General features: G+C 52.7%; 1 protein-coding gene across 5 annotated transcripts in view; it reads left to right on the top strand.

The window, feature by feature from the left end:
- Positions 1-24,898, top strand: part of VAV1 (vav guanine nucleotide exchange factor 1) — a 64,906-nt gene that overhangs the window by 28,815 nt on the left and 11,193 nt on the right. For 3 of the 5 annotated variants that reach the window (XM_084610282.1, XM_084610284.1, XM_084610281.1), the window contains 15 exons: positions 7,417-7,475; positions 8,506-8,571; positions 10,983-11,091; positions 11,455-11,547; positions 13,135-13,203; positions 14,175-14,278; positions 14,837-14,936; positions 16,180-16,275; positions 16,917-16,985; positions 19,818-19,904; positions 20,965-21,050; positions 22,532-22,664; positions 23,477-23,586; positions 24,307-24,408; positions 24,665-24,762. In XM_084610282.1, the coding sequence (XP_084466408.1) occupies positions 7,417-7,475; positions 8,506-8,571; positions 10,983-11,091; positions 11,455-11,547; positions 13,135-13,203; positions 14,175-14,278; positions 14,837-14,936; positions 16,180-16,275; positions 16,917-16,985; positions 19,818-19,904; positions 20,965-21,050; positions 22,532-22,664; positions 23,477-23,586; positions 24,307-24,408; positions 24,665-24,762 (1,381 nt within the window). The remainder of the gene's footprint in view (positions 1-7,416; positions 7,476-8,505; positions 8,572-10,982; positions 11,092-11,454; positions 11,548-13,134; positions 13,204-14,174; positions 14,279-14,836; positions 14,937-16,179; positions 16,276-16,916; positions 16,986-19,817; positions 19,905-20,964; positions 21,051-22,531; positions 22,665-23,476; positions 23,587-24,306; positions 24,409-24,664; positions 24,763-24,898) is intronic. The other 2 variants (XM_084610283.1, XM_084610285.1) reach the window with 2 other exon arrangements.

Genomic DNA, 24,898 nt, shown 5'->3' with positions numbered 1-24,898 from the left:
GCCGCGTGGCCAGAGCCAGGGGGCTCAGAACCCGCTGCCCCGCGGTCAGAGCCCGGGGCTGCATTGCCAGGATCTTGGAGTCCCACCACTGGAACCTGTCGCCCAAACCCCCTCCCTCCAACGTGGGTTAAGAACTCACCTTGCTCCTGCAGCGTTGTTCCCCACCTGTCTCCAGAGTCGGGGCGGGGCGGCGCATCCAGGAGCAACAAAGGTGGGGGGGGTTGCAATGCTTTGCCCCCCCATCACCGCCCAGGAGGCCTTCGTGGCCTCACATAAAGCCCCTGGTGGCCACATGCAGCCATGGTGGCTGCGTTTGAGAAACGTAAACAAACCGGCCCTGCCCATCAGGGGCTTTCCCTGCACAAGTGGCTGAACAAGTTTGGGAACCACTGCTTTAGGGAGTGTCAACCTTTCCCCAAGAAAAGTTGACTTGCTAGCCCTCCTGATCCCACTGGGTATGTCTACACTGCACAGGAAGCCCAGGTCTATGGGATCCAGGCTTGTGGACTCAGTGTTTCCCAGCCCGAGCTTGACTGTCCACACTGCATCGTAAGCCAGTTGCTGGACTCGGCTCACACTGCACGACACAGGCTTTCCGACTCGGATCTGTGGCTTGAGCTGCATCCACACAGTAAAATGACAGGGCTTGGACCCAAGTCACCGCAGGACTTGGGCTCTGACCCAGTCCCCTAAAAGATGTGGAGTGCTTGCTGACCCGAGACAGACTGATTTGTGCATAGACGAAAGGGGGGCTTGGGCTCAAACCTGAATCAGACCCCAGGCTTGGGGTACGTCTACACTGTGATTATAAAACCCCGGGCAGCAAATCTCAGAGCCTGGCCCAGCTGACTCGGGCTTGTGGGGCTTGGGCGGCGGGGCTAGAAATAGCAGTGTAGACACTCAGGCTGGACCCGGGGTTCTGAGACCCGCCCCCAACCCGAGCTCAAATAACTACACTGTAATTTGCCAGCCCTGCAATCCCGAGTCAACTGACCTGGGCCAGCCTCGGCCGTGCCATGGGTCTATGACTGCAGTTTAAACATGACAGAATGTACAGTGTAGACAACATACCCACAGATCCAGAAGAAAAATACCGTCTATTAAAGGGCTCTTTAATCAATTGAAGAAAGGATCAGCAAGAACCAGCAGCTGGAAGGGAAAAGCCAGACTCATTCAAATTAGAAACTAGGCACCAATTTTAAACAGTGAGGGGGTGGGAATCATTGACAGAAACTCCCCAGGGAAGTGGTGGATTCTCCATCTCTTGAGGTCTTCAAATACGGAAGTGGTTGGGCTCAAGACACGGTGACGGGGTGAAATTCTCCTGCCTGAGCTCTACGGGAGCGTCGATTGGATGCTTGAATGGTCTCGTCTGGTCCCAAAATCTGCGGATCTGCGAAGGCCGCGTTCTCACTGCACGTGAGACGCGCCTGCTGTGTCTCTGAGGCTCTGGTGCTGCAGCCCGTGTGTGGTTTTTCTTTTAGATTTCGCATCCTGTCGAGGTTGGGCTGCTCGCTCAGTTTCTGTTCTGCTGGGGCGTGGAAGAGGAGCTGGGGCCGGCAGCTTTCTCTGGCTTTCACAGAGCTGAATGGTTGGGTGCGGGTGTCACGTACCGGCTGCGTGCTACGATGCTGCTGTACATCATGGGGGACGAAGGCTTCACAGTGACAGGGGTGGAGGCTCAAACTTCAGAGCTGAGACTCAGGGACGGGGTGGTGCAATGGTTAGAGCACTTGCTGCCCAGCTGGGTGCAAGGCCCTGCTTTGCTACAGGCTTCCAGTGTGACCTTGGGCAGATCTCTCTGTGCATCTGCTCCCCTAGCTATCAGATGGGGATCATAGCACTGCCTTACCGCTCTGGATGGTGTGAGGATTCATACAGATTAAAGAGAGTCAGGTGCTCAGATATTGTGATATTTGGGGCCATAAAGGTCTGATAATATGAGGCAGTGTGGTCTAGTGGTTAGACCATTGAACTGGGAGACCTCTGTTCTAGTCCTAGCTTTGCCGGTGACTGTGGGCAAATCATGTTGCCTCCCCATGACTCAGTTTTCCCCTCTGTAAAATGGGGATAACAAACCTGGCTTCCTTTGCAAAGGGCTTTGAGATGAAAAGCGCTAGATGATACTATTATTGCTATAGGTCATCCTCTGACACCAGTGCAATGGCGGAAATGCCATTTCCTGTTGGCAGTATAGGGCCTATGACACACACACACACACACACACAGGGTTGACCCAGTTCTGATTCCATCCAGGAAGGGGTTGGGGTGCACGTGCAATCTGTGTGTGTTATGTGTCCCCCGTTCTGTGCCTGAGCCACAGAGACAGTGGGTTGGTTAGAATCATAGAATCATAGAATCATAGAATATCAGGGTTGGAAGGGACCCCAGAAGGTCATCTAGTCCAACCCCCTGCTCAAAGCAGGACCAATTCCCAGTTAAATCATCCCAGCCAGGGCTTTGTCAAGCCTGACCTTAAAAACCTCTAAGGAAGGAGATTCTACCACCTCCCTAGGTAACGCATTCCAGTGTTTCACCACCCTCTTAGTGAAAAAGTTTTTCCTAATATCCAATCTAAACCTCCCCCACTGCAACTTGAGACCATTACTCCTCGTTCTGTCATCTGCTACCATTGAGAACAGTCTAGAGCCATCCTCTTTGGAACCCCCTTTCAGGTAGTTGAAAGCAGCTATCAAATCCCCCCTCATTCTTCTCTTCTGCAGACTAAACAATCCCAGCTCCCTCAGCCTCTCCTCATAACTCATGTGTTCCAGTCCCCTAATCATTTTTGTTGCCCTTCGCTGGACTCTCTCCAATTTATCCACATCCTTCTTGAAGTGTGGGGCCCAAAACTGGACACAGTACTCCAGATGAGGCCTCACCAATGTCGAATAGAGGGTAACGATCACGTCCCTCGATCTGCTCGCTATGCCCCTACTTATACATCCCAAAATGCCATTGGCCTTCTTGGCAACAAGGGCACACTGCTGACTCATATCCAGCTTCTCGTCCACTGTCACCCCTAGGTCCTTTTCCGCAGAACTGCTGCCTAGCCATTCGGTCCCTAGTCTGTAGCTGTGCATTGGGTTCTTCCGTCCTAAGTGCAGGACCCTGCACTTATCCTTATTGAACCTCATCAGATTCCTTTTGGCCCAATCTTCCAATTGGTCTAGGTCCTTCTGTATCCTATCCCTCCCCTCCAGCGTATCTACCACTCCTCCCAGTTTAGTATCATCCGTAAATTTGCTGAGAGTGCAATCCACACCATCCTCCAGATCATTTATGAAGATATTGAATAAAACCGGCCCCAGGACCGACCCTTGGGGCACTCCACTTGATACCGGCTGCCAACTAGACATGGAGCCATTGATCACTACCCGTTGAGCCCGACAATCTAACCAGCTTTCTACCCACCTTATAGTGCATTCATCCAGCCCATACTTCCTTAACTTGCTGACAAGAATACTATGAGAGACCGTGTCAAAAGCTTTGCTAAAGTCAAGAAGCAACACGTCCACTGCTTTCCCTTCATCCACAGAACCAGTAATCTCATCATAAAAGGCGATTAGATTAGTCAGGCATGACCTTCCCTTGGTGAATCCATGCTGGCTGTTCCTGATCACTTTCCTCTCATGCAAGTGCTTCAGGATTGATTCTTTGAGGACCTGCTCCATGATTTTTCCAGGGACTGAGGTGAGGCTGACTGGCCTGTAGTTCCCAGGATCCTCCTTCTTCCCTTTTTTAAAGATGGGCACCACATTAGCCTTTGTCCAGAGCTGCAATGAAGCTGCTTGTGGAGCGGAAGCTGGAGAGACTCATGCTGAAAGCTGTGGAGATCCCCTGGTTCAGTGTCTCCTGGGCTGCCTACTCAGCAAGCTGTCTCCTATTTGCCTGGCATTTCCAACTATGGATGGATGGTCTCCTTACCTATGTGCCACGGTCTGGCATTTGTTAGTTTTGGAGTAATAGCTGCTTCTGGGTTCTCTCCCCAGCTTTGAGAGGGGAGTGTAGTGTTTAGAACAGGGTGGGCTAGGAGTCAGGACTCCTGGGTTCTAAATCCAGTTCTGGGAGGGGAGTGGCATCTAGTGGTTAGAGCAGGGTGCCTGGGAGTCTGGATTCTATTCCCATTTTTGCCACTGACTCACTGCATGACTTTAAGCACATCGCTTCCTCGCCCCCACCTCCTGTGCCTCAGTTTCCCCCTTTATACTATACAGCTTCTCTGTGTGACCTTGGGCAAATCTCTGTGCCTCAATTCCCATCTGTACAGTGGGCACAACAGTCCTGCTCTGCCATCCAGGGGTATTGTGAGAGTAAATGCAGTAAAGATTGTGAGGTGCTCGGACATGACAGGGGTGGGGGACAGATAAGCACCTAGGGAAGAGAACTAGTAGTTTACCGGGCTTTGGGGAAATAACATAGGAACTGCCAGACTGAAAAAGTTCTTTGAGGCAGGGACTGTCTCTTTTGTCTATGTTTGTACAGCACCTAGCACAATTAGCACCTGATTTATGAGTGGGGTTTCTAGCACTACCCATAATACACCTAATAAATAATGTACAGTGCCTAGTACAATGGGGTCCTAGTGCAGAAATGGGGTTTCTAGCACTGCCATAATAAACCTAATAAATAACAATAATAGTCAGACTCAGAATCCATCTAGTCCCCTATTTTGCCTTAGACAGTGGCCAGCACCACATGCTGCAGAGACTCAGGTGGGATAATCTCCCCTCAGGAAAATCTTCTCTTAATCCCCAATAGTGAGGGGTTGTTTTGTGCCCTCATGCGTTTCTCTCTCTTCCAAAACATTTAACATTTGCTGGTCTAACTCTGGATCTCCTTGTTGTCCAGGTAAACAGCCAATTCCCCTTTGAATCTTGGCGAATTCTTGGCCATGGCAGTGTCCTGTGGCAATGAGTTCCACCGGCTAATCACCCGTGTTGTGGAAAAAGCACTTCCTTTGCCACTGTTCAATTTCATTCAAAGGGGCCACTTGTGCCGGTAGCCTGACAGGGCAACTAAAAGCTCCCCCTCTGTTTTCTCTAGTTGTCAGACTTGATCAAATTTGTCCCTTCTGGTTTTATAATCTATGAATTCCTTATTCTGTATCCGTATATTTATCTCCTGTTCGCTTCAATCTCTCTTCATAGGAGAGTTCTTCCAGGCTCCTGATCATTCCCGTCGCCCGTCTCTAAAGCCCCCCATCCATGCACTAGGCTTCATGGTCAGTGCTAGTAAATCCACCTCCCTGCTGCCTCTCAGTGACTTTTGTGACAGTGACACCCTCCCCGGAGCTGTCTCCCATGAACTCTGCTGAGCAGGGAAAAGGGAAAGGCTCCCCCGGCACGCCCGAGAGCATGTCGAATAGTCTTGGCCAAGGAGGAAGTGGAGAGTTTTGTGCTTCCTCCCAGACAGGCCAGTCTGAGGTGACATAACCTGCACCGCAGATCAAATGGCCCGAGATATCCCACAGAGCTTATCACTGCGTCTTTCTCCACCCTGCCCTGCCCCCTTTAAGAGGCTTTAAGGTGCCTGTGGACCATTGAGTGCCCAAGCACACCCACACCCTCCCTCACCCCCTTTTGGCCTTGACTGGAGTAGGGTGCCACCTTTCTAATGACTGATAACCGGACCCCCAAGGCCCCGCCTCTTTCCACAAAGCCCCGCCCTGCTCCACCTCTCCCCCACTTCAAAATGCAGGACCTCAGGGCTTGTCAAATGGCACCCGGACACACAAGCTGAAACCTGGACTGTCCGGTTGGCAGCCCTAGTTTGGAGTCACTTGGGGCTTTGGCTCATGAGGCAGCCATCTTGGAGAGCCATCCGGAGCCACGGAGCGAGTTAGGCCCTACTGTACGCACCCCCAAAAACTCACTTCCCTTGCTCCCCAGCCAGCCCCGACGCTCCAGCTCTGTCTTAGGGAAGAAGGCAGGAGGTCAGAGCCACAACCTTTGCCTAGCAGGATCAGCGCGCTGGGCACTGTCTGCAGGGCTGCCATGTCACGCTGCGGCCCAGCGACATCGTTCTGGGTCTGGAATAGTCCCTTAGTGTCACCTCGGTGTTGCTGGATCGAGCCGAGAATTATTATTTATCGTGTTTATGGCCGTGCCTGGGAGCCCCAGTCTCGGACCGAGACCCTTGTCAAATGCCCCAGAGTTTGGGGACAAGGTCGGGAGCATTTCCTGCCACTGAACTGCTGGGTGACCTTGGGCAAGTCGCTTCCCCCCTCGGGTCTCTGTTTCCCCGCCTACCCTTTGTCTATTTAGATTATAAACTCTTCAGGGCAGGGACTGTCTCTTACTGTGTCTGTGCAGCGCCCAGAACAATGGGGCCCTGATCTTGGGGCGGGGGGGGGGGTCTGTGCAGTGCCCAGAACAATGTGGGGGGGGACTGATCTCACTTAGGGATCTGTAGGTGCTACTGTAACACGAATAAATAATAACAATAATAAATAACAGTTCTTGAGAAGTGAGTGGGTGTCCCCACCTGGCCTCTGAGTAGCTCCCGTGTTGGTTTTGTGGTGCTTTCCCCATCACAGCAGCAGGGGGCATTCTGGAAGCAGGAGTTTCACATAGATTTATATTGCCCCTTTCAATCCAAACATCCCAAAGTCCTTAAAATCATGTGTACAGAAGAAGCCCAAGAATGTGAATGTCTTGGGTTAGTGGGGAGCACCCAAAGCCCCCAGATAATTGGTGTGCTGTTTGTAGCGATATATGGTGCTTGAAAGAAGATCTGTGTCCAGGAGGGTTCTCCTTATCTGTTTGCAGAGACAGCTGCTGGGCAGCTTCTGTTCTGTGTTGCAGTCCAGGTGCCGGGTGTTACAAAGGGGCTTTGTGTGTGAGAGACCCTGCGTCTCTGAGTACATGTTCATCTCGCTTTCATGGAGACTTTACATTGGTTCTTTCTTGCTTTCCGGAATAAAAGCTCCCTGGACAGAGACATTCCTGGTTTTTTCTTTTTGTACTTTGGGAAAGCCTCACATTTGGGGATTGAGGTCAGCTGGCCCAGCAGGCTTTGGGGCTGCGAAAATCCTGGGAAGATCCCCAGCCTGCTGCTCATTTTAACCCAGGGCATGGAAACCCCTCGGGTTTAGCACCAATGGGCCATATTTGCAGGCGTGCTGAGCATTCAGCAGCTCCCCTGGCAGTGGGAGTTTCCATAGCGCTCAATGGGTGGTTTCAGAGTAGCAGCCGTATTAGGCTGTATCCGTAAAAAGAAAAAGAGTACTTGTGGCACCTTAGAGACTAAGAAATTTATTAGAGCATCTCACAGGGCAACGCTGCATTCCCAGAGCCTCGGGGAGTTCCAATCCGGGTTCTGTGGGTCCAATCCACCCTTGCTACAGTTCTGTTGCCATCCCTGCAATTGTCCATCTTGTCCCCTGATGTAGCACGCCCCTCTCTCCCCTTACAGGTGATCGAGACCTTGTCGATTCTCTCATGGACTCAGATAGCTCAATCCAAAGGGATCATGTAAGTATGGATGGTGACGAACCTCGGCTAAGTGCTACAGCAAGGAATTTGAATATGCATGAGAGGGGTGGCTTCATTTCTCTTTGGAATGTGCTGGTGGATGGGAAAATCAGCCTGGTAGTTCATTAATATCACCTGGCCTCTCCTTGCTGGGAAGGATCCTAGTTTATGGTCCAAATCAGGCAGCCTACATGGGTCTAGAATCCACGAGCCAGGTATCCAGAGTCCTGCACTGGGTGATATCGAGGGTAGGAATTTTCCAGCAAATCATTTTTTCATCCGAAATGCTGATTCGTTGACACCAAAACTGGCTGTGAAAGAGGGACAGGTTGACCAAATTCTTCCTGACTCTGAAGAAAGTTTTGAGATGGTCAGAATGTGTCGTTTGGACATTTTCAAAATGGAAAAATTTCGGTTCTCCAGTTGGAAACAACTTTTCATTGGGAGATTGAAGCTAATCAGATGGGTAAAAAAAGAAAAGGATTTAAAAAAAAGAGAATAAATTGGCCAGTCTGAACAAAACTGGGGTTGAAAAGATTGAAATGAAACATTTCAGTGCACCAGAAACGAAAAAAAAAATTAGTTTTCTCCATGCGGGACTAGTTTCAAGATTGCAGCCTTTTGCCCCCAATTCATTATGGAAAAAATTTTCAACTCTTATTCGCAGGACGGGAAAACCTTTCCCCACCAAACCCTATCTGAGGGCCTAGTCCTACCTCCTAGACCTTCCCCTCAATTAGAAGTTATCAGCTGTGGTGGTCATGTGGTTAGTAAATGGCCACCTTGGTTGACTGTGACATCTGTCCAAGTTTGCCCACGGACAGTCTCTTGAGTGACCCCTTCTGGCTGATCAGCTCCATGAGAGGGGCAGGGATGCAGGCAGCCCTGTGCCGCTGGGACATGGGGGCAGCCGGGGTAAAACTGAGGGCAGAAAAGGCCAGAGAGACGAACCCTCCTGGAGAGGAGACGGTCGCGACCGAGGCTTGCCCGCGTTATAACCTGATCATGAGCTGGCTCCGTCCTCTTTCAGCCCCTTCCCCACCGAGGACAGCGTCGCGGACAATGACATTTACGGCGACCTTTCGGATCAGATTGAGTAAGTGCCCCCCTGCGTCTCCACCAAAAGCCATAGGGCGTGACCTGGAGAGAGCATTGGCTTGGCAGTCGAAAGGGTCCTGTTCCCTGCTTTTCCACTGGGCGACTCTGCCTCTGTAAAATGGAGGCCACGCTCTTGACTTTGTCTTGCCTGTTTATTCTGCAAAATCTTCGGGGCGGGGACTCTCTCATTACGCGTCTGTGCAGTGCCCCCCACGGTGCTTCATATGTAATGAAAAAGGTGCTGGGACTCAAGTCATTTTTTTAGATTCATAACAGATCATAGAATCATAGAATATCAGGGTTGGAAGGGACCCCTGAAGGTCATCTAGTCCAACCCCCTGCTCGAAGCAGGACCAATTCCCAGTTAAATCATCCCAGCCAGGGCTTTGTCAAGCCTGACCTTAAAAACCTCTAAGGAAGGAGATTCTACCACCTCCCTAGGCAACGCATTCCAGTGCTTCATCACCCTCCTAGTGAAAAAGTTTTTCCTAATATCCAACCTAAACCTCCCCCACTGCAACTTGAGACCATTACTCCTTGTTCTGTCATCTGCTACCACTGAGAACAGTCTAGAGCCATCCTCTTTGGAACCCCCTTTCAGGTAGTTGAAAGCAGCTATCAAATCCCCCCTCATTCTTCTCTTCTGCGGGCTAAACAATCCCAGCTCCCTCAGCCTCTCCTCATAAGTCATGTGTTCTAGACCCCGAATCATTTTTGTTGCCCTTCGCTGGACTCTCTCCAATTTATCCACATCCTTCTTGTAGTGTGGGGCCCAAAACTGGACACAGGACTCCAGATGAGGCCTCACCAATGTCGAATAGATGCAACAAGCCCGGAGGTGCCGGGGCTCTGAAGTGCCCAGCCTAGAGGTGCCGGGGCGACACACTACCAAGCCCGGAGGTGCCGGGGCTCTGAAGTGCCCAGCCTAGAGGTGCCGGGGCGACGCACTACCAAGCCCGGAGGTGCCGGGGCTCTGCACTGCCAAGCACTGGCCCAGCACGGGGAGGCCCCGAACTTGGTTGGGGTCTGTGGAGTGCCTGGAACAATGAGGGCCCTGATCTCACTTGGAGTCTGTGAGGTGTCTGGCACAACGGGGGCCCCCATCTTTCTGGGGAGTCTGTGCAGTGCCCGAGACAACAGGCCCTGATCTCAGTTGGGGTCTGTGCAGCGCCTGGCAAAATGGGGGCCCTGATCTCAGTCCATGCAGAGGGTTGCCAGCTTTCTAATAGCACAAAACCGAACACCCTTGCCTTGCCCCTTCCCCAAGGCCCTGCCCCTTCTCTGAGGCCCTGCCCCCGCTCACTCCATCCCCCCTCCCTCTGTTGCTTGCTCTCCCCCACCCTCACTCGCTCCTTTTCACCAGGCTGGGGCAGGGGGTTGGGGTGTGGGAGGGGGGTGAGGGCTTCAGAGTGTGGGATGGGGCTCCAGGCTGAGGCAGGGGGTTGGGGTGTGGGACGGGGGATGGGCTGGGGGCTGAGGGTGCGGGCTCAAGGGGAGGCCAGAAATGAGGGGTTCAGGGTGCAGGAGGGGGCTTCGGGCTAGGGTGCAGGAGGAGGTGTAGAGTCTGGCTGGGAGTGTGGGCTCTGGGGTGGGGCCAGGGATGAGGGGTTTGGGGTGCGGGAGGGGGCTCTGAGCTGGGGCAGTGGGTTGAAGTGCGGGAGGGGGTGCGGGGTGCAGGCTCCAGGAGGAAGTTTGGGTGCAGGAGGGGGCTCGGGGCTGGGGCAGGGGATTGGGGTGGGGGAGGGGGTAAGGGGTGCGGGCTTCAGGTGGTGCTCACCTCAGGTGACTCCCAGAAGTGGCTACATGTCCCTCGGCTCCTAGGTGGAGGTGCGGCCAGGCGGCTTTATGCACTGCCCCCGTCCACCGCAGGTGCTGCTCCCACAGCTCCCATTGGCCGCAGTTCCCGGCCAACGGGAGCTGAGGAGCTGGCACGGGGGGGGGGGGCAACACACAGAGCCCCCCTGGCAGACCCTACGTCTAGGGACCATAGGGACATGCGCGAAGCAAGGTAAGAAGCCTGCCAGCCCTGCCAACCGGACCTTTAATGGCCTGGTCAGTGGTGCTGACCTGAGCTTCCAGGATCCCTTTTTGACCAGGTGTTCTGGTCAAAATCCGGACACCTGGCAACCCTAGCAACACCTGGCACAATGGGGGCCCTGATCTCCATCCAGGTCTGTGCAGCACCTGGCACAATGGGGCCCTGATCTCAGTTGGGGTCTGTACAGATATTAATCATTGGGTGCTGAGGAACCCTTGGGGGAGCTCATCACTTCTGAGAATCAGACCACTTATTTAGGTGCCTAAATATTGAATTTTGGCCTGTGAGTTGGAACATCTGGATGTTCTGCAAGATAAGGGGTCAGACCCGGTGCAGGGCACTGAGCTTCCTTCTCGCTCTCAACTCCCCAGTGACACGGTGGAGGAAGATGACGACCTGTACGACTGCGTGGAGAATGAGGAGGCAGAAGGAGATGAAATCTACGAAGACCTGATGAGGTCGGAGCCGGTTGTCATGCCAGTAAGTAACAGGAAGGGTACGTTTCTGAGTCCCTGCTGCTGGAGTGGGATGTACCCCGAAGGTGGCTCGAGGTATTCAGCATGTGGAGATATTCTAGGACTCCTGGGTTCCATTCCCAGCTCTGGAAGGGGAGTGGAGCCTAGGGGGTAGAGCAGAGAGGAGTGGGAGTCAGCTCTCCTGGGCTTTGTTCCCAGCTTGGGAAGAGAGCTGGAGTCTAGTGGTTAGAGTAGAGGGGGCTTTGAGTCTGGACCCCTGGGTTCGATTACGAGCTTGGGGAGGGCTGTGGGTCTCCAGCTGGGCATCTGGCCCCAGCGGTTAAGGTTACTGAATGGCAGGTATCTGCACTGTGTCTTCCTGCAACAGAAGATGACAGAGCTGGATAAGCGGAACTGCTGCCTTCAAGAAATCAGACAGACGGAGGAGAAATACACAGACACATTAGAATCAATCTACCAGGTATGGCAGGTGGGCGGCCCACCAGTCCTGCCATCTCTGCTGGCCACTCGGCCCGCTGGGGGTGCAGACCGTTCCCCCTGTGACATAGGCAGAGGTATGGCTGGGATGATTTAGTTGGGGATTAGGTCCTGCTTTGAGCAGGGGGTTGGACGAGAACCTCCTGAGGTCCCTTCCAACCCTGATAGTCTATGATTCTATGATTTTATGACATGGTGAACAAGGGGCTCATCTCAGTTTGGCTTCCCCTGCCCCCTTAATGGGAGGGTTGTGTGGGCGGCAGGAGCTGGGGGGACACCCTTGAAAAGGCCAGGTTGGCATGAAAGAGGGTCAGAGCCCATGTGGGCAAAGGTCACCATGGTGCTACTTGAGGCAGTGACTGCAGAGTGTATAGCCCTTCCTAGCCCTTTAGTGACTGCACCATATGTAGCCGTGTAAAAGCATTCTACCACCTACAGCTCAAGCAACAGAACGACCAGCTTTTAGCTCCAGATGCTGCAGGTTCAGTCCCCAGAGACAACCTCCCCACCATGGGGGATGAGTCCGCTAGTTCTCACCGTACCTAAGGAGAAGAGGAGCTTTCCCCTAGAGCCGGTAGAAAAATGCTGGGGGTTCTGCAAAACATTTAATTGAGAACACAGTTTTCAGTGACCAATTTTGATTTTACATCAAAAACCTGAAATGTTTTTGATGAAAAAATGAAAAGAAACGAAACCACCTCCAAGAGATTTGGTCCAAAGCTGGACGTTTTTCAGTTTTCTGACCCAAAAAAGAAAAATCAAAAATGTTGGAGGAAGGCAGACGCTTTCTGTGAAAATGTCAACGCTCCAATTTTTCATCCAAAAAATTTCAACAGAAAAATTTGGACCAACCTTTAACTCCTGGATCACTTTACCCTTCAAGCATAGAGACATAGAATGATTCCAAGCCTACAAAGGCCCATGGTGATCATCTAGTCTGACCTCCTGAATGACACAGGCCAAAGAACTTCCTCAAAAATAATTCCTAGAGTAGATCTTTTACAAAAACATCCAATTTTGATTTAAAAAGTGATGGGAGAATCCACCACAACTCTTGGTCAATTGTTTCAATGGTTAATTACCCTCCCCGTTAAAAGTTTACGCCTTGTTTCCAGTCTGAATTTGTCTAGCTTCAACTTCCAGCCATTGGATCATGTTAGACCTTTCTCTGCTTGACAGAAGAGCCCGTTATCTAATATTTGTTTCCCATGTCAGTACTTACTGGCCATAATCACATCACCCCTTAACCTTCTCTTTGTTAAGCTAAATGGATTGAGCTCACTTTAACTTTAGATTGAGCGAAGCTTTAACTCCTGGATTACTTTAACCTTCAACCTTTAGCATACACATTTGACCTTGAACCCCTGAATCACAGAGGTGCATGTTTTACCCTCTCCAGGAGGGTGGTCCCTTTAAATGACAATGCTATTTCCTTTCCCACTACCCAATCTCGCTCCCTTGGGTATGTTCCATGAAAATCCAGCCAGGGTTTGTCTGTGGAATCTGGCCCCAAGCCGTGTGATTCAGACAGGTCTGCCCTGTTTGACAACTCCCCGTTGTGTGTTTGCAGCACTTTATGAAGCCCCTGCAGAGATTTCTAAAGCTGGAGGACATGGAGAACATTTTCATCAACATTGAGGTAAGTTACTCTCTTCTTCATGTACCTCTCCTGACTCAAACTGAGCTCCATCCTGGAAACCCAGGCTAAATACCACCCATCAATCCACCTTCCCTGTTTAGGGGACTGTGTGACTCAGAAGTTCAGTATGTGCTATATATCCCCACATTCTAGTGGCTGTTCCACAAAGTGTATAACAACCTGCTACTGCTAGCAGCTAATGGAGTTGCTCTTTTAGCTCAAAAGGCAGCAGCCTGTGCTGAAGGCCCTGGATCCAAATTTCATTGGCAATCCATGCAGGGGTAGTTATGAATGTCACACTGTCTCCTGCAGTAGGTCATGGGTAGGTTCCTAGAACTAAAAGGCTCTGGTAGGGGAGTGTGGCTTACTGGTTAGGGTGAGCCAGCTTAGTAGTCAGAACTCATGGGTTCTATTCCTGGCTCTAGGAAGGAATCTGGTCTAGGGGTTAGATCAAGAAGGATTGGTAGTCAGGACTCCTGGGTTCTATTCTTTGCTGTGGGTCTATTGGTTAGATCAAGATGGATTGTTTGTCGGGACTCCTGGATTCTCTTTCTGGTCCTGGATAGGAGTGAGGCCTGATTGTTACAACCAGGGGATCTCATTAACACAACTGGGGGGTCTGGCCCATTGACTTCAGTGGGGCCACACCCATTTGCACCCGCCGGGGATCTGGCCCCACTGATATTTTTGTTCTGTGTGTGTACAGCACCCAGTACAATGGGTTCCTGCTCTGTAAGTGGGGACTGGGCAAATTTCACATCAGCTGTTAGCCCAGGAAGCCCATGTCCTGGTGGGTTCCACAGTCTAATCTTGGGGTCTAGATCTAAGTCCGCCTCCCCTGGGCCTCCAGCATGAGACTTGTGGTGCACGTGATGTTTCTGTACAGCCCATAGCTGGTGACTGAGCTAGTTGTAGCAGGTTGAGTGGCTCTGAGCTGATTTCCCCCCACCTCCCCCCCAACACGCTCCCAGGACCTCGTGAAGGTGCATCGATTCTTTTTGGATGACCTGAAGAACGTCCTGTCCTTCAGCAACGCCCAGAACCTCTACCAGGTCTTTATCAAGTACAAGGAAAGGTGAGGATTGTCTGGAAAGGTGATGGTGGGGAGAAGAACCCCTGGGAAGGGGTGGAGGAGCTTCCCCTAGTGGGGTCTCTTGGGTATGCTCCATAGCCACATGTTCTTCCCCGTCCCCCTCGACCCAGACCCCCTTGCTGGGGGGAGGGTCGGTTCCCCATTCTCCTTCCTGCCCTGAGAGCTCAGTATCTAGAAGAATCCGTGGAGATGTCCCCTTCTGTCCACCCCCTCACCCCACTTCTGTATTCCCTGCCCACATGGCACCCCCCCAGCCGAGCAAGAAAACTAAGCCCACCTTGTGGGCGCTCTCTTCGCACGTGGAGAGCAGAGGAGGGACAAGGGAGTCAGGGCACAGATGGTACCAGTGTTCCCCACTCTCCATTCCCACGATACGGGGCTCCCAGCACCTCTTTCCCGAGTTCCCACCTTTCTATTTCTCCCCTTGGCTATGAGTGGAGACGGGAAGAAGACAAGCCCAGGGTCCTTTCCAGACTAGGCCAGGGCCAGCTCTCCCTCCCCTCGCCCGGCTCATGGCCATACTTCCTTTTGCCCTCCCAGGTTCCTGCTCTATGGCAGATACTGCAGTCAGGTGGAAGCAGCCAGCCGGTGTCTGGACCAAGTGGCTGGTGCCAGCATGGACGTGAGGATGAAGCTGGAGGTCAGGGCCATGGTTCTGAATCATCCTAGCCACTCCCCCCTCCCCATCCATCCTCTAACAACAGCCCCATCCCCCACATCCCTCCGTGCTAACGGAAACCCCCTAAGCAGGAATAGGCTGGGGACATCAGAGGACATGGCAGAGGTGCCAGGGTCAGGGGGTTCAGAGGGCACATCAGGAGGTGCCATGGGGTCAGGGGGGTTCAGAGGGCACAGCAGGAGGTGCCAGGGTTGGGAGGTTCAGATGGCACAGCAGGAGATGCCATGGGGTCAGGGGGGTTCAGAGAGCACGGCAGGAGGTGCCAGGGTTGGGGGGTTCAGAGAACGTGGCAGGAGGTGCCATGGGGTTGGGGGGCTCAGAGAACATGGCAGGAGGTGCCATGGGGCCAGGGGGGTTCAGAGGGCACGGCAGGAGGTGCCAGGGTTGGGGGGTTCAGAGAACGTGGCAGGAGGTGCCATGGGGTCGGGGGGCTCAGAGAACATGGCAGGAGATGCCATGGGGCCAGGGGGGTTCAGAGGGCACGGCAGGAGGTGCCAGGGTTGGGGGGGTTCAGAGAACGTGGCAGGAGGTGCCATGGGGTCAGGGGGCTCAGAGAACATGGCAGGAGGTGCTATGGGGCCAGGGGGGTTCAGAGGGCACGGCAGGAGGTGCCAGGGTTGGGGGGTTCAGAGAACGTGGCAGGAGGTGCCATGGGGTCGGGGGGCTCAGAGGGCATGGCAGGAGGTGCCATGGGGCCAGGGGGGTTCAGAGGGCACGGCAGGAGGTGCCAGGGTTGGGGGGGTTCAGAGAACGTGGCAGGAGGTGCCATGGGGTCAGGGGGCTCAGAGAACATGGCAGGAGGTGCTATGGGGCCAGGAGGGTTCAGAGGGCACGGCAGGAGGTGCCAGGATTGGGGGGTTCAGAGAATGTGGCAGGAGGTGCCAGGGTTGGGGGGTTCAGAGGGCATGGCAGGAGGTGCCATTGAGCCGGGGGGTTCAGAGGGCACGGCAGGAGGTGCCATGGGGTCGGGGGGCTCAGAGAACATGGCAGGAGGTGCCAGGGTCAGGGGGTTCAGAGGGCATGGCAGGAGGTGCCATGGGGTCACAGGGGTGGATGGGTTCCATAGTCCTGGCTCAGTCAGGAGCTAGCTGGGGCCCTATGGGTGTCCCATCGCATAGGACTGGCCCTAGTCTCTGTGGGACCTTCTGGCCAGCCCTCAGCACACTGGGCATTTCCCCCGCCAATGCCCCTTCTTGTCGTGCAGGAATGCTCCCAACGAGCCAACAATGGGCGCTTCACCCTGCGTGACCTGCTGATGGTGCCCATGCAACGGGTGCTGAAGTACCATCTGCTTCTGCAGGTACAGACCCTTGGCGGGAAGCTGGGGGTGGGCACGAAAGGCCCTGGTCATGGGGAGGTGGGGGTAGTCTGTGCAGAAGGGTCACAGGTTGGCAGTCAGGGTTCTATTTTCAGCTCAGGGAGTGGAGTGGGGTCTTGTGGGCTAAAGCAGGGGGTAGGCTGGGGATCAAGACTCCTGGGTTCTATTCCTGGCTGTGCCGTTGGCCTGCTGTGTGACCATAGGCAAGTCCTTTCCCCGCTCAGTGCCTCAGTTTCTCTCTATAAAATAGGCAGAACAATGACCACCATCAGAAAGAAAGCCCTATAGGTTTCTGGCATGGTATAATCCCCATCAGTGCCAGCTGGGTCTGGCCAGCTCTTCCATCGAAGCCTGGGGTCAGCTTCAGACTAGGAAGTCTGCTCTTTGGGGCAGGAGCCGTCTTTATGTTCTCTTTGCGGGGTCCTGAGCCACGACTGGGGCACCTAGGTGCTACCGTAATACCCCTAATAAATCACATACAGCGCCCAGCACTATATGGGTTCCTGGCTCTGCCCCACGATGCTTCGCTCTGGGGAGCTGGGGAACCCTGGAACCCTCTGCGGGAGGAGCCAGAAATGCCTTTGAGTCAGTCAAATCCATCCCGGTTAATTTCCTCTCTCCAGGAGCTGGTGAAACATACCGTGGAGCCGACAGAAAAGGAGAACTTGCGGCTGGCGCTGGATGCCATGCGGGTGAGGCCGGCTCTCCGGCTCTTGGGTGCCGCCAACTTTCGGGATGGTCATGAGGGACTCTCAGTGTTTTGGTCGCAAAACGCTCCGGGGCCTGGTGGGTGGGTGTGCGCACCAGAGGGGCTTATGCTTGCGGGGTGAGGGTAGGAAAGTTCCTGTGTAAGGCTGGGTGGAAGGGGGACTTTCCTCCCAGGGGAAATTCTGACACTGCAAGTACGGGGGAGGGAGAGGGGGATGGGGACCATCGCCCTGAGTCTGAAATTTTCCTGAGAATGGAACTGCTGAAAAATTTTGATTCGGAACATCTCAGGGACTCGAGGGCTTGTGGAGACATGGAATAATTCTGGAATAATTACCTAATAAGAAAATTCTAGGATAATTCTTTTAAAATGGAGTAATAATAAAAAAATCGATTCCAGAATAATTATTGTATACCAATAAAATAAACATAGTAATGAAAATAATAATTATAAGTAGCTACTCTGGAATAATTATTAAATAAATGACATCATAGTAATAATTATAAATAGCTCTTCTGGAATAATGATAAAATATAATAACAACAACAACAATAATAAATAATAACTGTAATAATAATTAATAATAATTTCACTATTCCAGAATAGTTCTTTTGGTATAAGTACCAGTGTGGATACTCTTATTCTGGAAGATGAATGCCTTTTCCAATTTAGCTTAATGCACTTTGGAAGTGGATTTATTCCGGAATAGCTACTTCTGAAAATGTTTAAGCGTAGACACACCTTAAATATAATATAATATAATATAATATAATATAATATACAGGGGCACCAGAACGGGGGGGACCAGGGGGTCATGGCCCCCCCCACTTTTCACTGGCTGTAAGGGCAAGTGATGGGGGGGCGAAGAGGAGCGAGCGGGGGGCTGGGTCACTGCAGGGAAGAGGCAGTGTGGAAGCAGAGGATCTGGGGAAGAGGCAGGGGGGACGCCTTGGGGAGAAGGGGCAGTGTGGGGGCAGGGCTGGGGGGGGTGATGGGGCACAGGAGTGCGGGGCCACGGTTCGGGTGCCTGTGGCCCCCCGCTTTTAGGGCACTTACCTCCGCCGCTCCTGAGGTAATATAATAAATTAGTTAATAAGGCTTGGAAGTATTTGATTTTTATCGTAAATGTTGGTAAGCATCGATTTCACCGCACACACACAAACCAACAAAAATATTTCCACTGATGATAATCGACATTTAGAGGTAGGCAAAGTAAGAAGAATGCCAGTTGAGACCGTATTAGAGTCCAAATCCAGGGACTTAGACTTTTGAGTTAGGTGTGTTACAAGTGGACTAGCGCAGGGGTTCTCAAACTTTTTCTTTCTGAGGCCCCCTCAACATGCTAGAAAAATGCCGGGGCCCAGCCAGGGTGGGGTGGGGTGGGGGCTCCGGGCCCGGGACCCTGGGGCACAGCCGCAGTTTGACTTCTATTGTGGGGGGCAGAGGGGGAAGGGCCGTCAGGGCTCGGGCCAGCTCTGCACAGCGGGGTCTGGGGAGGGAGCACCATCTCCACCCCATGACTCACCTCATCAGGCCACCCACCTGTCTGGGGCTGTAGCCCGTGGCTACTCCCCAAGGGCTCTGCTGGGCCTGGAGCTGCCTGGGCAGCTCTGACCATCTGCGTGAGCAGTCAAAGGAGGCTGGGAGCTGAGAAGCAGACGCAACCCCAGGCACCAGGGGCAGATGGGGGGATGCCACCGCTGCCCACTCCCTGGCACCATCAGCCAGAGAGCAGCTGCCTCGCACTACCTGGCTCTGTCTTCCTGCCTAGGATCTGGCCGGGGGGCGGGGGGCTGAGGGAGAGGAGGGGGTGGGGGGAAGGAGCTGCCCCCAGAACTACTCCACTCTGGGTTAGGCACTGCAGTTTGGGGAGCAGCACCCTTGTGCCCCCTCAACGCTTCAGCCCTACAGGGGGTGCCAGGGCGCGGGGCACTGGGTTTCAGCGGCGGGGTTCTGCGGCCCCCCCTGAAAGGGCTTGTGGACCCCGAGGGGGCTACGGACCCCCAGTTGAGAACCACCGGACTAGCAAATGACTCGTGAAAACAGGGGTGATTTGTTGATTGGAGGGTCTTTACTTTGTGTACGTGACGTGTGATGTTCACAGGTTTTGAATCTGCTGTCAGTGCATCGCCTGAGCACCTCATAATTATCCCGAAGTGTGAACATTTCGACCAATAAAAATAGGGGGGAAAAAATGCTTAAAACCCGTAAATTCGTGCAACTGTGAAAATTTAAATCTACAAAAATCGATTAAAAAAAAAACGTTCATAGTCTCAGTGAAAATTCAAAAAAATCTGCTCACCCTAAACAAATACACGAGAATAAACACCGTGTAAATACACTGTAGGAAATATCCGGTGACTACTTTGCGGTTGGTGCAATGGGCTGGGAGTGGAGGAAGTGGTGCCAAGTGCAGGGGCTCGTGAGGTGGGGAGGATGGTGCGGAGGGGAGTGGTGGGGGGGCTTGTGCTACTGTGGTGGGGGTTTGTGGGCGGGGGGGGCTGCAGAGTGGGGGGGTTTGTGGGGTGGGGAGGCTGGGGCTGCTACTGGGGTGCTGGGCTGGGGCTATTCAGTACACCCCATTGGGTGGCGGCGGGGCAGAGCAGTAATGGAGGGGGTCTGGCGCCCCCTTTGCTAGCAAGGGATGTCACTCTGCCCCAAGGAAACTGCCCTCTTTGATAGTCAGACATCAGACGGCCATTCCCCCCAGCAGAGAATGCCCTGGGGACCCTGAAGGGAAAACCCAACCATGGATCACATCCCCAAGCACGGCTGGTGCTGACCAAGGGCTCATTGTGTCCCCCCCATCCCTTAGGACCTGGCACAGTGCGTGAATGAGATCAAGAGAGACAACGAGACCCTGAAACAGATCACCAACTTCCAGCTCTCCATAGAGAAACTGGTGAGTCCCTGGGCCACACCTACTGTCACCTGGCCTGGCTGCCTTTGCTGCTTCCGTCGGTCTCTGTCTTTCTTTTTCCTTTCTTCCTTGTCTGTTTCTTTGTTCCTTCATTCATTCCTTCATTTTTCCTCTTTCATTTATTTATTCCTCCATTTATTTCTTCCTGCATTCATTCATTCATTCTTCCTCCACCATGTTTCACGTTCGCTCCTTTATCTGTTCATTCCTTTATTCGTTCATTCTTCCTCTTTCAATCTTGCGTTCGTTTACTCCTGTATTTATTCACTCCTTTACTTGTTCATTCATTTTTCCTCTCTCAACCTTTTGTTCGCTCCTTTATTCATTTGTTCGGTCGATCATTCTTCCTCTTTTTCTTTTTTTTTTGTTCTTTAATTCATTTTCTTTTACTCATTTGTTCTTTTTTTCATTCATTCACCTGTTGGTTGGTTCTTTCATTCACTGGTTCATTCGTTTCCCCTCTTTCATTCTTTTTCATTCATTTTCACTGGTTTACGCTTTTCTTTTCATTTTTTGTTGTTCTTTCATTCAGTTCTTTTCATTTGCGCGTTCTCTTTAATGAACTAATTATTTCAAACAAGTGCCATGAAATTATTTTTTCCCCAGCTGCCTGTGTCACTCTTCGCCTCTCCCCTGGAATACGTATATACAATACAAACCTGAGTGCATGTTATACACACTCAACAGCTTCCTGCTGGCTGGCCTTTGTTAGAGCTGCTCCTGTCTAGATCAGTTCCCTTTCCTGGCTCCTCCTGGTCGCTGTGGTATTTCCCAGCATTCTCGCTACCACCCTTTGTACAGCTCTAGGAACCTTGTGCAGCCTAATATGGCCTCCCATGGAGTGAACCCAGGACCAAGCACAGAGGTTTTCCCTCTGTAGCTATAAGAGTTGCTCCATCATCCAGTAGCAGTCGTAGACTCTTACCATCTTTGGGCCAGCCATTAGGGAGGTATATGGCATCTGTTCAGCCTGCTGGTTCCTTTTGTCTCAGACTGAATTCCTGTAAACGGGTTTGGTTTTCTGTCCCCCTTCTCCTTTTAGTCACGGTCCCTGGCTCAGTACGGGAGGCCGAAGATTGACGGGGAGCTAAAGGTCACCAGCACTGAGAAACGCTCCAAGACGGACAGGTAAGGGCAGGCTGAGCTGTGTGGCTTTGAGGGGTGGCAGCGCGGCCTAGTGGACAGAGCACTGGACTGGAGACCTGGGTTCTACCGGCTTTGTCACCGGCCTGCTGGGTGACCGTGGGCATGTCGCTTAGGTGGGAGTGGGGGCTGAATCGATGGTGGAGGGCTTGTCCATGCAGTACAGATACGATCAATAAACCCCCGACGTGATGGAAGGTTTGCCATCTTGACTTAAGGTCCTACAAGTGGTTTACAAGCTCTTTTACCTCCTTGAGTTGTGGGGCCAACTCCAGGGCTCATCCCATTGCTCTTAGGCTGCTGACTTTCAGCAGAAGGGACCACGATGCATCTGATCACATAACAAGTGTCTGAGACAGCGGTTCTCAGGCCATGGCCCATGGCAGCCATCTCTGCGACCGACAGAGTGGGGCTCCAGCCCGCAAGATGCTAAGAGCTCTGGGCCCCCATTTAAGTACACGCTGAGCTTTAAGTCACACTGACTGCTCACGCACTTAGAATTCAGCGCATGCATCCGGCATCCACTCAGGAGCACGTCCCTTTTCAGGAAGGGCACTTACACACATGTTTAAGTGCTGTCCTGAACTGGGGTTTTAGCATCAGCGTTTTCAAGGGATAGCATGTCTTAGTACCATTCAAAATCTGGCCTTTCCTGGCAGGGTTGGTTGGGTTCTTTTCAAATTCAACAACAAAAACCAGCTTTTCATTGAAAACAAATGGGGTGGTGGGGAAATGCCCTTGCTGGACAAAATGATTCCTACAAAAATGAATGTTTTTTTCAGAAATCCTTTGTATCGACAATTTCAACTGGAAAACCAGATTTGGGTTGGTTGGGGTTTTTGGGCCACAGTTTTGGGGTGGGGGGACAGGAAATTTTGATAAAACCAAAATTGATTTTTTTTAAGGACACTTCCTGCAACTAAAACGAAATTAAAATAATTTGCTGTCTTGAACCGCCTCCCCTCTGCCTATTTCAAAATCAAGCTCTGGGGCGGTAGGGGGATCTAGAGCAGATACGGTCCTTAATAGTGTCATCCTGAGGTCCAGAGAATAACAAAGGTTGGAGAACATCTTAGAGAAAAGCCAGAGAACAGCCAGCGTTTCTGTGCAGACAATCACCGGAGGGGTTCTCCTATCGCCACAGCTAATCCACTTCCCGAAGAGTCAGTAGCTGGGCTGATGGACGAATTCTCTCAGCAACCTAGTGCTGTCTGCACTGGGGTTTAGATCAGCTTAACTTCGTCGCTCAGGGGTGTGGATGTTTCACACCCCGGAGTGACATAGCTGGGTCGACGTAATTTTTGCATGTAGACCTGGCTTAAGTGTACGGCCTCCCAGGAGCAGGGCTCAAGTCTTGGGGCTCATATAAGCCAGATGTGCGTTCCTCCCGCCCCCGGCCCGTCGGTGGTTCATCTGTCCCAGGTTCTGTCTGCATCCTTCTCCGTGTTGGGGCCTGTTCCTTGCAGGTATGCCTTCCTTCTGGACCAAGCCCTGCTCATTTGCAAGAGAAAAGGGGACTCCTACGAGATGAGGGATTTCATCGACCTCCATACTTACCAGATCCGGGATGACTCCTCAGGAGAAAAGGACAATAAGAAGGTAACGCTGTGGGATGTGTGTGTGTGTGTGAGCTGGAGCCTCTCCCACCCTGCTAACACAACATGTGTGCACTCCATCCTGCACATCCATACCCACACTTACTCAGAGCAGGTATTTCCCCCCAGTAGGGGGCAGCGACCACACACATACAGAGTCTGCACCATTTCCACACAGTCTTCAGCCCAAGGCGTCTCCTTAGCTTGGCTGATCCCAGTATTTGGCCCTGTGCTAGCTCCGCTTCCCCCTGGCTCAACCCTTTTCTGTCCTGGGTTGGAGCTAATGAGACCTGCCAGTTCTGGCTGCCAGGGAGAGTCAGCAAAATAACTCCCATGCCTAGTTCCTCTGCTCTAACCCTGGGCACATTCCTCCCATCAGCCAGGAATAGAACCCAGTCATCCTAGCTGCCAGTCGCCCTGCTTCGACTCCTGGGCACACTCTTCCCAACAGCCAGGAAAAGAACCCAGGAGTCCTGGCTTCCACGCACACCCTGCTCTAACTACTAGTCAACGCTCCTTCCAAAAGCCAGCTGTAGAACCCTGGTAGTCCAACTCCTGCTTCCCTAGCTGTAATCACTAGACTTCTCTCCCCTTCCAAAGCTGGGAATAGACCCCTGGCATCCTGGCTCCCCACTCCCTTGCTCTAATTTCTAGTCCGCACTGCCCCTGTCTGCTGCTGGTGGGCGGGAGTGTGGTTTCACGTCTCTCTTTGAGTCCCCTTGTCTGATATGCAGTTACTGGGAAGGTGGGACCCCCCCCCCACTGCCCATGAGTTCCAGGGGGACTGTTAAACATCCGTGCACTTGTCTTTTCCAGTGGACTCACATGTTCCACCTGATCTGTTGTTACGGGACCCAGGGTTACGAGCTCTTCTTCAAGACGCGAGAGCTGAAGAAGAAGTGGATGGAGCAGTTTGAAATGTCCATGTACGTCCCCCTCCACCCCACACACCCTCACTCCCATCATTCCCCACTGAATCTCCCCAGATTCGGTGTCAAAAAACTGTCCCAGCCCTTCTCTGAAACTTCTCTGCCATGTCCTGCCCCCCTCTCCCCTCGGTTGGTTGTTGCTCGCTAGATTATTAGTGGTAAAGTGGCAGTGGCCAGAGGTTCTGATGAGGATCAGGGCCCTGTTGTGCCAGGCGCTGCACGGACACAGCGAGAGACGGTCCCTGCCCCAGCTGAGATCAGGGCCCCGTTGTGCCAGGCACTGCACAGACACATAGGGTAAATCTACGATCTGAACTGCGGCTGTAATTTCCAGCCCGAGCAGACATACCTGTGCTAGATCTGTTCAAGCCTTGCACTAAAAATGGAAGTGTAGCTGTGGGGGTGCAAACGGCAGGCGGGACTAGCCGCCCTGAGTACGATCCCGTCCAAGCCTGTAGGCTCGTCCTCAGGGTGGCCAGATCGTCCCGCTCCTCACCCCACCTCGGCTACACTGCTATTTTCAGCGCGCCGGCTCCATCAGAACGAGGGGATGACGTGCTCCTGGGTGCTACCGTAATATTCAGTGCCGAGCACGAAAGGGAGCTGGCCAATGACTGGGACGCCTAGGTGCTACCGTAATACACCTAATAAATAACAATAATAATCATAATAATCATAAGCATAACTCGGTCTGTCTCTCTCTCCTGATTCCCGTAGCTCCAATATCTACCCCGAGAATGCCACGTCCAATGGCCACGACTTCCACATGTACTCCTTCGAGGAGAATGCGTCCTGCAAATCCTGCCAGATGCTGCTCAGGTAGGCGCTGCCTGGATCCATGTGCGATGCCCATGCCAGCCACTGATCTGTACTACTGCTCCCAGCTAAGGCGTCTCCTGAGATTGGCCGTTCCCGTGCTTGGGGTTAATTTGTGGGGCAGGGCTGAGCTGGGAATGGGGCATGGGGAGGTAGGGGTTAATAGGGCAGGGCAGAAGGGTGTGGCGGGATGACATCAAGCCCCGATTTACCACGGTGACTCTAACACACATGTTCTCTCTCTTGGCGGTGGGAACAGGGGCACGTTCTACCAGGGCTATCGCTGCAGCCGATGCAAAGCCCCGGCTCACAAGGAGTGTCTGGGCCGGGTAGCCCCCTGCGGGAAGTCGAGCTCAGGTACGTGTCTGTGCCCAGCCCAGGTCAGCAGCGTTGGCGGGAGGTACAACTCCGTTCCTGCTACCTGAGCCTGCCTGAGGCCAGCCCTCCTTAGGACAACCCGGAAACTAATCAGCTGATTCCCAGAGCGTCTTAT

The sequence above is a fragment of the Lepidochelys olivacea genome (assembly GCF_965140295.1).
Source record: "Lepidochelys olivacea isolate rLepOli2 genome assembly, chromosome: 20".
NCBI lineage: Eukaryota > Metazoa > Chordata > Testudines > Cheloniidae > Lepidochelys > Lepidochelys olivacea.
This window is presented reverse-complemented; position numbering and strand designations above follow the sequence as displayed.